The sequence below is a fragment of the Scyliorhinus torazame genome, chromosome 4, assembly GCF_047496885.1.
Source record: "Scyliorhinus torazame isolate Kashiwa2021f chromosome 4, sScyTor2.1, whole genome shotgun sequence".
Lineage (NCBI taxonomy): Eukaryota > Metazoa > Chordata > Chondrichthyes > Carcharhiniformes > Scyliorhinidae > Scyliorhinus > Scyliorhinus torazame.
Window position 1 is genome coordinate 195,889,070 of NC_092710.1, and position 17,684 is coordinate 195,906,753.

At 41.6% G+C, this 17,684-nt stretch overlaps 1 protein-coding gene across 2 annotated transcripts in view; it reads right to left on the reverse strand.

Annotated features, from left to right (window-relative positions):
- Positions 1-17,684, reverse strand: part of LOC140410675 (low density lipoprotein receptor adapter protein 1-B-like) — a 165,982-nt gene that overhangs the window by 74,811 nt on the left and 73,487 nt on the right. For both annotated transcript variants that reach the window (XM_072499060.1, XM_072499059.1), the window contains exons 2-3: positions 15,668-15,810; positions 3,659-3,771 (exon numbers count right to left, since the gene is read on the reverse strand). In XM_072499060.1, the coding sequence (XP_072355161.1) occupies positions 3,659-3,771; positions 15,668-15,810 (256 nt within the window). The remainder of the gene's footprint in view (positions 1-3,658; positions 3,772-15,667; positions 15,811-17,684) is intronic.

The window sequence follows — 17,684 nt, forward strand, 5'->3', positions numbered from 1 at the left end:
GAAAGCATACCACAACACCCATGTCTGTGAGAAAGTGGTTTGTACAAAAGCCTTCAAATCGGCACGGTAGCACAGTGGTTAGCACTGTGGCTTCACAGCGCCAGGGTCCCAGGTTCGATTCCCGGCTTGGGTCACTGTCTGTGTGGAGTCTGCACATTCACCCAGTCTGTGAGAGTTTCCTCCGGGTGCTCCGGTTTCCTCCCACAAATCCCGAAAGATGTGCTGTTAAATTGGACATTCTGAATTCTCCCTCAAACTGGCGCTGGAATGTGGCGACGATGGGGCTTTTCACAGTAACTTCACTGCAGTGTTAATGCAAGACTACTTGTGACAATAAAGATCATTATCAGTGCTAAGCCCTTTAGCGAGTGCCACACTCCATGTTGACTTTTCCAAAGAATTCTGAAAACCAAAAACCTCTGTATTCACAGCAGCCAATAGAAATCCATCAATTAACATCTCCCTGGTGATACTGTTAAATAGCACTAGTGGATGGTCCTTCTGCTGCTGAATGCATGTTAAAGATAGAGCATTAGCTAGAGTTTTGAGCTCCAGAATGGCAGTGCTGCGATCAAATCAGCAATACATGCTGATTGATAATCACAATCTGGGCATCCTACCCATGGATGATCCCTGCACAATGCCCTCATCAAAATGGCACCCAGCATGCCTTGAATCCAAAGTGCATGCATGCATGCTAAGGTTGCAGTTTTAGAGCAAAAATGACATTCAGAGTGCTGGAAAGCAGGCACGACAAGCAAATTTGTGCATCCAGTAACTTTTTCCCAGTGAAATTGCTCAAACTTGTGTGGTAATGGTCAACATCATGCTATAGGTTTGTTAGCTTTGGCACAGTATTCTATTTGAACATGACAGACTGAAATGGCATAAATGAATTCTTCACCATGTCACCTTCCACAAAACTGTGGGTCAGGCCTCTGACAATCTTAGTGCATCGATTTACATCCCTTGTCACCAGAGATATGGGATGAACACATTGTTTACATGTGAAACTTTCTTCACTGCTGTGACTGTTTCTTTCTAGTTTGATTATATTACTTTTATAATGTTAACAAATGCCTTAATTGAACTCTATCTTTCAATTGCAATAAATATATTTTGAAAGTCTTGTGCATAAATGAACTTCTTATTCTGTTGCCCTGAATTGCTCCACCCTGGTCATTATTTTAAGACCATGGGCACAATTCTCTGGAAAGATTTCCAAGTATGGTAGCGAGCAGAAATTGCTGCGACATTCCCGACGCTCGGCCCAGCAAGGCCAGCAATGCAATGCAACGTTAATCGGTCCACTTAACGAGGCCTCATGGGCTTCTCGTCGCAAATGAAGGCTCGTCAGCTGATTCACCAGGACCTCACTCGCCAGTCCCCCATTAACAAGGCCGAGCAGCTCTTGCTCAGCCAACCCTAGCCAGCTCGCAACAGTGGTGCTGAGGAGGCCTGCCCCAAGATTCGGGACGCTGACGTCCAAGATTCCTGGACGTGGTGGAGGCCAGGAGGGATGTCCTGTTCCCCCCAAGGGTTACAGAGAGTCAGTCACAAGCCAGCAATGCTGCCTGGGATGAGGTGGCAGCAGCCGTTAGTGCCGTGAGTATGACCAGGAGGACTGGCCTCCAGTGCCAAAAAAAGGTCAACAACCTACATCGGGCAGCACGAGTGAATATTCACCAACGCACTGGGGAGGCAAGCCCAGCAATCCAGGGCTCTTTGCCTGTGAGCAAAGAGGTTTTTTTTTCATTTTAGAGTACCCAATTATTATTTTTTTTTTCCAATTAAGGAGCAGTTTAGTGTGGCCAATCCACCTAACCTGCACATCTTTGTATTGTGGGGTGAAACCCACACAGACACAGGGGGAGAATGTGCAAACTCCACACGGACAGTGACCCAGGGCCGGGATTTGAACCGGGTCCTCAGCGCCGTAGTCCCAGTGCTATCCACTGCGCCACATGCTGCCCGCCTGTGAGCAAAGATGGCTACTCACCTCCTCAGCTCCCGCAGAAGCCCTTCAGCCATTTTTCCAAAGGAGTACTAATCGGCGCTAGTGCAACCACTTGCTGGGGAGGCTGCTGGATGTGGGATGGCTCTCGTTAATTGCATAGAAATGGGGGCTTAAGTGATGATAATTGGGTTCTCGTCACATTACGGCGAGATCCTAATTTCGCCTTTGGGAGCGGGCCAGTTGCATTGCAAACTGTTTGGCGCCCAGCGTGGATCTCGTTTTTGGCCTCCCAGGCTATTCACTGGCCTTGTTATGTTTGATCGAGAGCGCAACGAGGCCAGAGAATTGCGCCCCAAGTCTCCTTGTCATGTCAAAACTATTTCCATTTAATTCAGTTATGATTTGCATTTTCAATATTTTTGGTCCCAGAGGTATATTTAAGCAAGGTCCCTTGTTTTGTCATGCTTTCCTCTAGAATCTTCTTAGCTTTTTAAATTTTTTACACACCTATATTTATAAACTATGGGTGAGAATCTCAGGGGAATGAGGCAGGTAGTGACTTGCACAGCCTGCAAACTCAACAGGGCCATTTGAAATTAGTGCTGAGCTAAACAGACTCCACCTGGGCTGGTCCAAGTGACTTAACCCATGTTGTGTAAGTTACAAATTTAAGCCATAGATGTAAGCATGTTCGAAGAGTGGATAAGGTCTGTTTATGCGTCATCATCTAATTTTTTTTAAAAATTCCCCACTCTTTGAACTTAGTGAGAGATAACTGTGCAGTTTCAATTAAGGTATTTGTTGACATTCCCCAAGGGCTATTATGTCATTATGGATGTAGGAGTTTCAAAAGGTACAATTATCTTTGCGGATTCACAATTTGATTGATAGTTTAATGAGGCCATAAAAAATTTATTGTCTTTGCTGTGCGTCTGAATAGAAGTTTGCTTTTATAAAAGCAGTGGATGTGTTTCATGCAGTGAAATCTTTTGCACTATCAAATGTGAATTGTTTGGTTTTGATCTCCACTTGGCTTCTGAAATCTGCTCATGGTGGATACTGGGTGAGCGGTTATGGAGGTGGCAATGGAAATGTGAAGTAGGTATGGCGTTGGGTGGCGACATGGCATATGAGGGGCACGTGTTGTGTGAATGTGTCATGGTGATAGGTGGAGGACATGAGTTGACATGGGAAGGGGTGAGGGAAAAGGGCTGGAGTCTAACAGTTTCTAAAACAACCGGGATGAACTCCCAGAGAACCAAGACAGGCCTTCGAACCAGCCCAACTCAGCACCCCCACCCCAATGGCAACCTAGGAACCGCTTCTGGGTTGATGAGCCCAACTCTATCCCCATCACACCTACCTAGAGCCAAAATCAGGTCTAATTGGGTAATTTAACCTGATGCAGATCTGCAGAGTCAGGAAATTACCTAACTCCAGCTGCCCACTTTGGTAGCAAATATTCAACCTCGGGAGTTGCAGACAAGCCAATAGGGAAACACCATCCCAAGCAAATTTGGTCCTTTCCCCTAAGCAATTCCAGGTTCAATAAATAATAGAAACAATCAGTTAATCAAAATATCTTAACACAAAGCAACGATAACCTTTACAATCAAGGTAAAATGGAAGGTAGAAAAATAACAGGCAAACTATATTAAAAAACAAATGATGCAGCACGGCCTGCTAGATTAAACTCAATACCTGTAGATAGAGACATTTTCTACGAGTTCATTGGTTATTGTGTCTTGTAACATTATCCCCCGAGGTGAAACAGTTAGGGTAACTTTGAGGAATTTCTTTCCACTTGCTTTGGCCTAAAAAGCAATCAAGTTAAAAATGGCAATTATTTTACTATTACAGTGGCAAGCTACTGAAAGGTTAAGTAACTAGGCTGACCAGTTAATATGCACCATACTATACATACCCAGAGTTAAAATTTTGTATATTATTTGGAAGCTATATTTTTGTACAAAAGCACACGGAGCAGTGCAAGAAATTGTTGCCTGGCATTTAATTGTGATGTACTGCAGTAGAATGTGACACGATGAGGTGGCCTAAAGCTTGGTCGAAGAAGCAGGTTTTAAGGGAAGAGAGAATGAGGTAAACAGAGAGGGGTTTAGGGAAGGAATTCAGAACTTGGGGAAACAGAAGGGATAGCCACCAATGCTGCAGCAATTAAAATTGGGGATGCGGAGGAAATAAGAATTGGAGGCAAGCAAATATCTCTGAGGGTTTTTGGACTGGAGGAGGTTAGAACAATAGGGAAGGGTGAGGCCATGGAGGGAATCTGGGAACAAAGAAACTTTTGACTACACTTATGACTCGATAATCAAGTTGCAAATATGGTGCTTGATGGAACCAGTCTTTCATTAGCTAACAATGTAGTAGTCAAGTTCAGCAATATTTCAAACTCAAAATTCTCACCCTTGTCCGGAAATTTCCTCTGTGACCTCGCTCCTCTGTGCCTCTTTAACCTCCTCCTATAGCCCTCCAAGATCTCAGCTTGCCTCCCATACCAGTGCATCCCCAATTTTAATTGTTCCACCATCGACAATAATGCATTCAGTTGCCTAGGCTGCAAGTTCTGGAGTTTCCTCCAGAAACCTCTCTGCCTCTCTCTCTTTCACCTTCCACCACCACCACGCACCCCCACCACTCTTCAAAACCTTTTAAGATGCTCCTTAAAGATGGGTCTCTTTCACCAAGGTTTTGGTCAACTGTCCACATATTTCCTGCAATAAAAACAGAAAATGCTGGATAAACTCGTGTCTGGCAGCATCTGTGAAGAGAAATAGAGTTAACGTTTCAGATCCAAATGACCCTTCTACAGAACTACTGAGCTTATCCAGCATTTCCTGTTTTTATTTCAGATTTCCAGCATCCACAGTATTTTGCTTTTATTTGAATCTCACATTTTCTGGTCATTTCATGTTGTTTCCTCAATCAGCAGGCAAGAGAAAGTTTCATCCTATATGATAGAGTGGGTTTGAAAACATATTCTAGTGGTGAAAGGCAAATATCTAACATATGGTGCAGTGTTAAATGCTTTAAGCTTTATTCATATGAATGGGTTTGAAGAGGAGGTGGGGAGAAGGGTATTATAATCCATTGGGTAGCCAGCCCCTGGCCTATGTGATCTGACAAAAGGTCCAGAAGATTACAATAGGGTTTAATAACATTGATATAGGGAAGATATTTCCTTCTGCGGATGAGACAAGAACTAGAGGCCATAACAAGATATAATTTTTTTTAAAAAAAAGTTTGTGATGCATTTATTACCCACCCTTAACTGCGGTTGTGAAGGTGGTGGTGAGCTATCTTCTTGAACCATTGCAGTCCTGTGGTGCAGGTACATCCAGAGTCCTGTTAGATGGGGAGTTTGAGGATATTGACCCAGCAACAGTGAAGGAATAACAAATAATTCGTAGTCATTGAATATCAAGTGGCGATGGTTATATTTTATGTTGCTGGAGATTATCATTGCCTGGCACTTGTGGGTCGTGAATGTTACTAATAGTGGGTCGTGAATGTTACTAATAGTGGGTCGTGAATGTTACTAATAAATGCAATAGGGACTTCAGGATTAATTTATTTCGCCTAGAGAATGGAATTTGCTACCACAAGGAGTAGTTGAGGTGACTGGCAGAGATGAATTCAAGACAAAGCTCGAAAATACACTAGGAAGAAAGGAATGGAAGGATATGTTGATGGAGTTAGATGAAGCAGGGTGGGCGGGGATTTGTGTAGAGCACAAATAGGGAGATGGTGGCACAGTGGTAATGTCACTGGAGGCCCAGTCCTGATGTTCTGGGAGCACAAGTTCAAATTCCACCATGGCAGCCACTGGAATCGGAATTCAATTAATAGAAAAAAATCTGGAATTGAAAGCTAGTCTCAGTAAAGGTTAACATGAAACTATTATCATTGTTCCTAAGAAGGGAATCTTTCTATCAATCACATTTTAATAAAAATGTGTTGTTTTTAAAACAAATGTTTTAGCATTTGCTTTTGATTGTATTACCTTGGTTAGGTTTTGTTAGGATGAAAAAGCTTGTCTGGTTCACTAATGTCCTTTAGGGAAGGAAATCTGCCAAACTTACCTGGTCTGGCCTACATGGGACTCTAGACCCACAGAAACATGCTTGACTCAACTGCCCTCAGATGGCCGAGCAAACCACTCAGTTCAAGTGCAATTAGGGATGGCAATAAATGCTGGCTTTGCCATCAACACCTACATCCCATGAAATAATAAATATTTAAAAATAACCACTGGTATGGATCGGTTTGCCAAAGGCCTGTTTCTGTGCTGTAAAAAATGATGAAGTTGTCTGAACATTTTTGGGACACCATAACAAATTAGATTCTATTGTGGGGCTTATGAGAACAGAAAGACAATGTGGAGCTTGCTTGGATATGTAGATCCCAGAAGTACCACACGGTAGCACAGTGTTGCTTCACAGCTCCAGGGACCCAGGTTCGATTCCCAGCTTGGGTCACGGTCTGTGTGGAGTCTGCATGAGTTTCCTCTGGGTTTTCCGGTTTCCTCCCACAAGTCCCGAAAGACGTGCTTGTTAGGTGAATTGGACATTCTGAATTCTCCCTCAGTGAACCCGAACGGGCGCTGGAGTGTGGGGACTAGGGGCTTTTCACAGTAACTTCATTGCAGTGTTAGTGTAAGCCACTAGTGACACTAATAAAGATTTTCAACAGTTTGTCATTTTAGGGCATGAGAAAATACCATATGATCTAAAGTCCTACAACAGCAGCAGCAAGTGTGACATCTACCCAAAATAAAATGCAAGAAGCATAATAAACACCTGGTATTAAACTAAACAAGTTTTTTAGAGAACCACTCAAAATGTCAATTTCCAACAACGGTTGGAAGCTCCAGGTTGGGAGGCAAAGTGGAATGCAGTCTTAGATCATATTACAGCAGCTTGCATTCACTTTCTTTAATATATAAAACGTCCCAAGGCGCTTCACAGAAAACCAATGAGGGGAATGAAATATCAAGTCACAAGGATGGCTGGGAGAAGGGAGAGAGCAAGGGGAAGAAATAAACACAGTAAGAATCTGTACATACAGTATGTCACTGCTAAAACCTAACAAAGATAAAACAGTCAAAAGCAAATGCCAAAACACAAAGACAACACATTTTTGCTAAAAAGTGATTCATGGAAAGATTCCCTCCTTAAAGACAGCCCTCGCCGGTATATTAAGCAATATTTGAAGTGGGAAAAGTAAAATGAAAATACAGCTGAAGGGTATTTTCTGTGGCTCCACCAGATTTTAGACATGTCACAACTCAAAGCTTTTCAATTGATTTCCCAGTAATCTGCATTGCACAATTTTCCAATAATCTTCATTGCTCAATTCCCATGGCTATCATATCCTGCATATATAATGGATACTCCAAACTGCACACGATACTCCAAATGTGTCCTATTCAATGCGTTTTAGATTCAACTTCATTCTCTTGCTATTCTCATTTAACATCCTTGTACGTAAAGCTTAAAATTCCATTGGTCTTTTATATGTCATATTCTATTCCCATTCCCAGAGATATGTAGTTCTGTATCTATAGACTTTCCTGTTTCTCTGCTTAAGCAATAACTTCATCATTGAACATATTTCCTTTCATTTTGCTTAAATGCACTATACTTCGGCATGTATCTATAGTAAAATGCATTTGTCATGCATCTGCGCACTTACCCCCAACTTGCCCATGTTCACCTGCAGTCTTAATCAAAGGGGGTCATGCATGAATATTGGCCATTTAGGTGGTATAACAAAGGAGAGCTGACACTAATGGATTTTTTGCAAGAGAATCATCACCAACATGGATTTATTTAGCACCTTTAATGTAGTAAAACATTCCAAGGTACTTCACAGATATATTATCAGACAATAAACCATGAGATATTAGGGCAAGTGACTGAAAGCTTGGCAAGAGAAGTAGGTTTAAAGCAACATATTAAATGAGAGAGAGCGAGAGAGCGAGAGTGAGAGTTTGGTAGGGGTAGAGGGGAAAATGGAGAACTCCAGAATTTAAGGCCTACTCAGCTGACGGCACCAGAGCCAATTGTGGAGCAATTAAATCTGGGATATTAACTAGCCAGAATTGGAACAATGAATATATTTTGCACAGCTCTAAGGCTAGAGGAAGAGGAGATCCGGTGGCACATTGATAGCATCCTTGCATCTGGGACAGAATCTCCGAGTTCAAGTCCCACTCCAAACCCTGATGCATTTGTAACATCAACTTGTAAATCCTTCCAACATACGTCAATGCAGGTGGTAAGAGTGAGAGTGATTCCTGGACAGTCACATGATGGAAAGAAATTGGATTCTCTACCATCACTATCCATAACTCCAGCTACAACATGTATGCACATGTATATGTTGCCATAGCAACTGAGGAGTCTTTGCTTGACTTAGACGGTTGGTGTGGATCAGATTACTGCCAGAAGCACAGGGTTCAATCCCTGTTCCTGTTGGGATAGATTTGAGACCTGCGTCCTTGCCCTATCTATCCATGGTGAAGTTTGTGGTGTATTGTGTTGGAGCCTTCTTCAGAAACTCAGGCAGCAGCGGCTCCTTGAGGAGTTTATAGGGCTGGGGGAGGAGAAAGTCTACTGACAAAATTTAAATCAAGGATGAAAATTTAAAAATCAAGTTGCTGCTGGACCAGAAATCAATTTAGGTCTGCAAGAACAAGGGTAAACAGGACTTGGTGCGAGTTGGAATGTGGGTTGCAGAGTTTTAGATGAGCTCAAGCTTATGAAGGGTAGAAGATAATAGGCCAGCAAGGGGAGTATTAGAACATATAGTCAAGTCCATAAGTAAAAAAGGCAAGGATGAGGGTCTCAGCAATTAATGAATTGGAAGTGGAGCAGAAACCTGCACTTGCTTTCACCTTTGTAACATTACAAGTCTTAATATTGAAACCAATATGGATTTGCAAGCTCATCTCGGGATCAAAGAGGGTGCAACGATTGTGAACGGTCTACTTCAGCCTCACACAGTGGTCAGGAAAAGGTGTGGAATTAATGACTAGGGAATGAAAACTGTGACGGGGCTTCAGGCTTTCCCAATATTCAGCTGAAGGAAAATATATCTTTATCCAGTGGCAGAGGTCCGACAAGTGGAATGATAATCAGTAGCAATGGAGGGATCAAGGGAGGTGGCGGTAAGTCAGTATCATGTGTTGCCCGAGTATATGTGGAACCTGATAGGTTTTCAGGTCATGTTGCCGAGAGGCAGCATGTGGATGAGAAACAGGAGGGGACCAAGCAATTGGCTGGAGCAGAAAACGGGACCAAAACAAAATAGTACAGGTATGTCTGCAATGTAAACCACCATGAAACAATGGCTCTGAATTCGGAAAATGTGCAATAATATACCATGTCAGATTTTATTTCGCATCCACTTAGGCTATAATCGAAAGCTTTCCAAATATACACTTATGTGACTTACAGACAAACAAGTAAACTTATCAAACAACAGAAAGAGTTAGAAAAAAAATTAAATGTTATTTTTACAAATAGTGCATCCATGCCATGGTTTCTCCACAGATTGCGTAGTTTGAGCTGTTTGTCGATAACTGAAACATCCCATTGTGCCAGAGAGCTGTTTATCCCAGGCACTTGGCAGAGTTCTTGCAGGCTTTCTCTTTCTAGATGTGAACAGCAATGGATATAAAACATGTTGGAGAGGCTTTTTATGGGCAAGGCGTGTGGAGTAAACAGGCAGGCAAAATCTTTGTCAAAGACAGTGGAGGTGAGACAGGAAAATATGTGTCCATTCAGTTAACACAGCATCTTGACAAAAGTTTGAATTATTATTTCTGGCAAATTAAAATTCAACACATTGCCTCATTTAGAATTCTACAACTCTGCATCCCACTCTCAGTTGCATCCCAATCTCAGTTGAAGTGGTTCTCATTTCCATTCATGTCACTTCTGGCCAACATTTACTTCAGAATCAGTATTCACAAAGAAATAGATGAACTCGTGCTGAAAGAACAGAAATGGTATAGGTACGTGCCTCGAGGCCGGCAACTTCAGGACTGAGCCCATGCAGGATATTGCACCTTGTCAGTTTTCTCAGGGGAAAAAAATTCTGAGCCTATTTTCATTTATTAGGATACACATGAAATTGGGCCAAACTGGGTCACGAGTCACATGGACCACATGGAGCCAGGAAATGACCAGCACACAAAGCTGATAACTAGCCCAGTGCACCACCACGTCAGTGCAGCACCTAGCCAAATTGTTATTTTACTCATTTAATAACAATTAAAATTGATTTATGGCAACTTATAAAAATGTCTGATTTTTTGAATTGCCAGATTGGAGACAATGGATTTGCACTTAAGCTGTCAAATATGGTTTTGACAAAACTATGGGCAATAGGCCAACGGCAACAAAAAACACACTGCTCCAATAAATGCACTTAACCTTTGAATGTGACTGCAGGACAGTGGCATCTAGTAAACTCAAAGGCAATCTTGAGGCATCTTTACAAGTTTAAACCCTGCACTGGTTTCTGTCAGCAAACAGTAGTCAGAAATGCTGAAAGAGTGAAAAATCTAATGGTCGGCATATAGTCAATAAAAGAATGATGACGAGAGTCAATATAGGGTTAGCATACCAGAATTCCAAAAGTTTATGTATATGACCCCCCTGCCTATAAATATATTAGACTTATGCCAGCATTAAATTTATGCAAAGCATGGGTGTATTGCACATTCTGGTTTATCACAATTACAATTCAAGGGCAGTTTGAGCGTTCAGCACAATATATATTATATTGTACTCCTGTGTTGCTCTATACTGAATCAGGGTTATATACTCATATACTTCAACAGGAGAGCAGAGCTCTGCTAACCAGCTCTGACTTTGAGTGAAATTCTAATCTTAGAGAAACTGAGGGGACAACCAACTATTTTCTCGTGTTATAAACACTTCAAAATGGTATTTGGTACTGTTCAAACTTTAAGATCATGTTAAATTGTATGTATTATAGTATGATTTATATCAGAGGGGAGAGTCAGATCGAATGCTCAGATTCTGTGGTCCAAATAGCACCGAGTGAGAAAGTATTCACTGATACCGAGGGCTTCAGTGGCGCCACAAGTTCCAACACTTACGCTAAACAGAAAGTTGATGTGTACCTCAATGGGTTCCAGAGGAGACCATGCTGATGGTCACACCAGGTCCCTCCGTAAAGTGGCAGGGAGCTGTAATTGAACAATTTTGGTTGATGGCCCAGAAGTTATGTACATTTTCATTCTGGACCGATATAGACAGCCCCTGAACCTGCTCAGGAGCACTTCCACCATTAGAAAGGCACTGGTAGCAAAAATGTAATGGTTGTGCTGGATCTATTTTTTGTACATCAACTTATAATTATAAATTTTGCATGTTGCAAACTGGATTAAAAAAAGCTAATTCAGTGGAAAACAGATTTTACTTTTCAAAGTAGTGAATTCAAAATTATATTTTGGCAGCATAAACCATTCATGTTGAAGCAAAGTTAAACAAGCACACTGATGTTGAATGTCACATGACAATCTAGCAGTTTCCATGCAAATTAGCGACAGAGAAACATTGTTTGAAAATGATTGCCTCATGGCTCATTATAGCTGGATGTATTTTACATTTAGTAAAAGCTGACTGTTTTTTAAAAAGACAATCGTGAACAAAGCTAAAAAAAACAAAGAATTATAGATTGAAATTGCATGACTTGATGGAACTAGGTGACATAATGCACGGAAAGAAATCTTTGAAATATATGGGCAATGTGAACAGTAGTTCAAAAGAGTGCCTGGAACCAAAATATAATTCACCAATAAGCATCAGTTATCATTAAATTATATACAACGCTATCAGTGGAAGTGGATGACAAGCGGAGCAGATGTGGTAAAGTCACCACAGTCCCAGATGACCATAGGCTCCTTTCCCCTTTGAGAGGTAGAGCTGACCGGTGGTGGTTTAACTTGAGGATCACTACACCTCAGGTGAGGGGCAAGGTTGAGAAGGCGGGGCCTTCATGAATAACCTCAGTCGGTATGGGAATTGAACCCATGCTGCTGGCCTAGCTCTGCATCATGAAGCAGCTGTGTGGCCAAGGGAGCTGAACCGGAAGGACCCCAGCAGATGTTTATTATGTACTTAATAAAGGACGTCCTTCTAAAAACAAATCACTTAATTTTTTTCCACTGTCTTTTTCTTCCTCAAAAGGACATATGTGTCAGTTGTGTAATAAGAATAAACAAAATTTGAATGTTAGGGAAACTGAGGGGACAACTAACTATTTTCTCAATTAATTATTTTCTCATGTTCTGAACACTTCAAAGCGGCATTTGGGTCTGTTCAAACTTTAATTCTAAACATTATGATAATGTTCATTTGTACATATTGCAGTGTGATTTACATCGGAGGGGAGAGTCAGATCCAATGCTTGGATTTTGTGGTCCAAATAGCACTGAGAAGGCATTCACTGATACTGAGGTCTTCAGTGGCATCACAAATAGGAATCAGTCATTTGGTCCCTCAAGCTTGCTCCCACATTCAATAAGTGTCCTGAAAACATATTAGGGAAATCCAAAAAATTGGAATATCTTCTGGTAATAATCATCTGGTTATAGATTATAACCTATGGGAATATGGGGACAGAGTGACTGTCTGAGTCTAACCCGTGCATTTGAGATGTCAATGTGCCTAGCAACACTGCAAACAGATGCATACCTAAGCGCAATCTAGTAAGAATGGGTATAAAACATGAATTGATCTAAATAGGATGTTAGAATTCAACGGATAAGATATGAAGGTGTGAAGGAAAGGTGTCGCAGGGAAAGTGATGAAGGGATTTACTTTTCTTTTCAACTCTAAGTGCCAAAATCAAGAGTTGAAGGTAATTAAATATAGAGATATCAATGGGGAAAAAAAGTATTAAAAGGCGATACTGAAACCTATGCAGGAGGGCTTTTCCCCACTTGATTTCAGCCAACAGCAGGAATAGCTGTTTAACTCCCAGCAAGCAGCATGCGAAGGGAGCCAGATTTGAAAAGCAATCTGCTGGTTAACTTCAGAAGCAACCCCAACAGATGTGAAGGTGCTGTGGGGTAAAAGGTGCTGGATTTTGTATGGATCTTAAAAGATATAGGGGGTTATGGAAAAGATTCGGAAGACTCAGCTCTGAAGGTACTAGAGCTAAGATTATCTGGAATTGCTTAAAGTAGTGATATGGTGTAAAGCCACCATCTTAGTTAATGCACATCTAGTTTATGTTTTTTTCCGTTTTTCAATATAAATCTATCCATCTCAACCATGAATATATCATGACCCAGCATCCACTGCTCGCTGGAGTAGAGAATTCCAAAGACTAGCAACCCTCAGAAGAAATTGGTCCTTATTTACATCTTAATTGGGAGATCTTTACATCTTTAAACTGTATCCACTAGCTCTAGATTCCCCCACAAAGGTATACACCCTCTCAGCATCTACGCTTTCAAGATCCTTTACTAAGTTTCAATATATCCTTTGAAACTCCAGTGACTTTAAGCACAATGACTCAAACTTTCTTTAAGGCAACCTTTTAATCCCAGGAATCAACCAGGTAAATCTCATCTCAACTGACTCCTATACAAGTATATCCCTCCTTAAATAAGGTAACCTAAACTATGCACAGTAACCTAGGTGTGGTCTCACCAAAACCATGTACAATTGTAGCAAGACTTCCCATCTCCCTTCCAGTAAATGCTAACATTCCACTTGCATTCCTAATTACTTGCTGTACCTGCATGCTACCTTTTTGGGATTCATGTACCAGGACATCCAGATCACTTTGCACTGCAGCATTTGGCAGTCTCTAGTCATTTACATATGCTTTTCTGTTCATTCTTCTTACATTATACTTTAGCTGACAAATATTTGCTCTCGCAATCTTTCGTTATCCCTTTGCAAACTTCATATTCTCATCGGTATTCACGGCTTGCTTTCCTTCCTTTGTATCATCAGCAGATTTAACTGCCAAACACTCTGACCCTTCATCCAAGTCATTCGTATGGATGGTAAATAGTTCAGGTCCCAGCACTGATCGGCATGGCTCTCCACTAGTTATAGTCTGCCAACCTGAAAATGACCCATTTACCTCTCTGTTGCCTCTTAAGTTAGCCAATCCTCTCTCTTTGCTAATATGTTAACACACCATGAGCTCTTACCATGTGTAGTCATTGTTTATGTGGCACCTTATCGAATGTCTTTTGGAAATCCAAATGAGACTTCTACTGATTCCCCTTTGTCCACAGAGCTTGTTGCAGCCTCAAAGAATTCTAATAAATTTGTCAAAACAACTTCCCTTTCATAAAACCACACTGACTTATTGTGTTACTACTACTTCCTTAATAATGGATTCCAATAGCAATGTTATGTTAACTGCCCTATAGTTCCCTGATTTCTGTTGCCCTCCTTTCTTGAGCAGGGAGTGCTACAATTGTGGTTTTCCAATTTTCTGGGACCTGACCAGAACCTTGGGAATTTTGGAAGATAACAACTATCGTATCCACTATCTCTGCAGCACTTTTAAATACCTCGGATGCAGGTCATCAAATCCAGGGGACTTTTAAGCTTTTAGTCACATTAGTTTTCAGAGTACTTTTTCTCCAGTGATTGTTATAAGTTCCTCCCTCTCTTTTGTCCTTTGATTGTCTATTATTATTGGGATGCGCTTTGTGAAGAAAGATGCAGAATACAAGTCTCTGCCATTCGCTTCCTCATTATTAATTCCTCAGTCTCATCCGCTTTGAGAACAACATTTGCTTTAGCTAATCTCTTTCTCTTAATATTCACAAAGAACCTTTGACTCATATATTTCTTGTCAGTTTACTCATATTATTTCTCCCTCTTCATTATTTTAATAAGAATCCTAATAAGAATTATTAATCCTCGTTTTTGCATATCCTTTCTCCACGTGTTTGTGGAGTGGGAATGGGGGGGGGGGGGGGGCGCTTGGGAAGAGTGGGGGTGAAACTTCTCCCAAATCACTCTGGACAGTTTCAATGTAGGCCCTGACTAGCAGACAGAGGGAGGGAGATTTGTGTGTTACTCATGTGAAATGAGGTCTGAATTTATTTTATGGAAACAGAACTTGCTCTTTTTCCAGATTGCACTTGAAATACTGAAAAAAACACTAAGGTCTACTATGGGTTTGCAACTCCCGTGAAAACCATCTACTTTGCCCAAATGTTCGCCGAGGACAGTAACTGGGCATTCAAAGCTTATTGAAGTAAATGTTTTTAAAGTTTCTAAAAGCATTTAAAAATATTGAAAAGTGCTCAACATGTTTCGAAACATTTATCATAATAAATGTTTCGAAACAGGGCCAAGTCTTCAATTTATGGTCATTGAGGGGATGACCTCATCAGCACCTCACTGCTAGGTTTCACTGATGCTTCTGATTTTGAACCATACTGCAGCAACAGTGGTATGTTCTTGCTGTAGCCAAAGACCTTGGTAAAGCTGTATTTCTTCTGGCAGTCAATGGCGAATGCCACCCAGCTTTTATTTTCATGTGGACGTTGCTTCAATGATGCAAGAATTAATGTAATTATGAATTTCCCCAATTAATTGCATGTCACAACAAAAATATTGCCACCAGGTTGCAGGCAATTAGCATTCACCAAAGTTTATAAAATAAAACAGTTACCACAGTAATTATCCGTCTAATGGCTGCAGCTGCCATTCCTTCTCCTTTTGGCTGGTCCACTACAGTCACACCAAGGTACTTGAGGTGAAAGACCATCCCTTCTTGCAAGGATTCCTTTGTATCAGTCCAGTTTTCTGGCAGCTCTGAAAAGTAACGGAAAGAAAGTAAATTTATTTGATGGAAGAAAGACAAGCTTGCATCAAGGTTTTATCTCATGACATCTCTCAAATGTGCCTTCGCACTTCATAAACAATAAATTGTTTTGAAGGAAATAGGCACATATAAAAGCTAGTTTACACTTCGAAAGATCCTCAAAACATAGAGTGGAAGAATGACTTTTTTTGTTAAATTCATTCTTAGGATATCAGAAGAATTAGCAAAACCTGCTCAAATTATGCCACCTTAGTTGCCAACAAAAGGTGGCAGTGGGATTCCTTGAACCTCTGCAGTCCCCATCATGAAGGTACTTCTTGAATCTTGTTTGGGCGGGTGTGTGGGGGGATGGGGAAGATCATCCAGGATTTGGGGTCAGCGTTGATGAAAGATTCAGGATGTAGGGCTAGATGATGGCACAGTGGTTAGCACTGCTGCCTCACAACGCGGGAATCTGGGTTTGATTCCGGCATTGGTTGATTGTGTGGAGTTTGTGTGTTCTCCCCGTCTGCGTGGTGTTTGCACATTCTCCCAGTGTCTGCGTGGAGTTTCCTCCGGGTTTTCCGGTTTCCTCCCATAGTCCAAAGTTGGGCAGGTTAGGTGGATTGACCACAATCAATGCACAGGGTTGAGGGATAGGGCGGAGGAGTGGGCCTAGGTAAAGTGATCTTTTTGGCGGTTGCTGCCCTACCCCTCGTACCGTTTTTGTTTTAACCGGAATGCAGGTAGGTTTGTTGCTAACTTTTGGTTGGCTCTTAATTCGTAATTTGCTCTGTTTGTTTAACCTTTGCTCTAGAGTCGCCAGGTATCCTTATGATACCGCCACGAGGTTCAAGGTCCAGTACTGATCAATAACTCAACACACCAATTAGTAAGATTCAAATCAAAACACATTTATTATACACAGTAAATCACTACTCATGCATAAACTCTACTTTCTAGACTATTCCTATCACTAAAAGGCCTATACTTAGCTGCGGAATTGGCCCACCAGGTCAGGGGAACAAATGGCATTTCGTTCAGGTCCTGAGTCTGCAGGATTCAAAAGCTGGTATGGACTTGTAGGTAGGAGCGCCTATCTCGTAGCGAGCGTTGACTGGAGACTTACTTGGTTGATGCGGCAGCTTGGACAGGTCACTCTCACGGGTTGATTCAAGTTGCTGAGTGACCCTGCCAAAGAAGGACGATTTGAACTTGGGGGCTTTACTTTATAGTCCCCAGGGGCTTCCCGCCCTTCGGGGCGGACCCCGTACCTGGTTCTAAATGATTGGACTGCGTTCCGATCATTTGGATCGATTTCTCCAATACTGGAGTTGTTCCCTGATCGCTGAGCGATCCCTAAATGTCCGTTGGCCTTCCTTTGTCTTGGCTCCTGCTGGCGCCGAGGAGTCTGGCTTGTTCTTATACACCTTAAGTGTTGCAATTGTGCATTGGAATCGCTCATTACTATGCAGATGGCTGCTGGTTTCAGTGCTGTCTGTCTTTTTTACAGGTTTCAATACACATGATTTCTGTACTTGCTAGTCTTTGCATGTGTTGGCTGAATTTCCCTTCCAGCTTTGCAGTTCTCCATTTTAAGTCGGGAAGTGGCCAACCCAGGTGGCTACACACCATCCTTGTGATCCCTAATGTGAAGCGTGAAGGATCACATAACTGCGTTGTCTTCATTCCCTGACCCGGCGAGCACTCTTCCATGGCCTCTACACTGACTATAACTATGCAATGAAAATTTTTAACTAACATTCTAAGTGGCGCTATGTCAGAAACAGGGACATGCATTACAAAATTTTAAAAAACGGTACCTCTAACTGTCTTCAATAAACTACACACTAAACATTCAGTCATATTAACTTCCTAAACAATA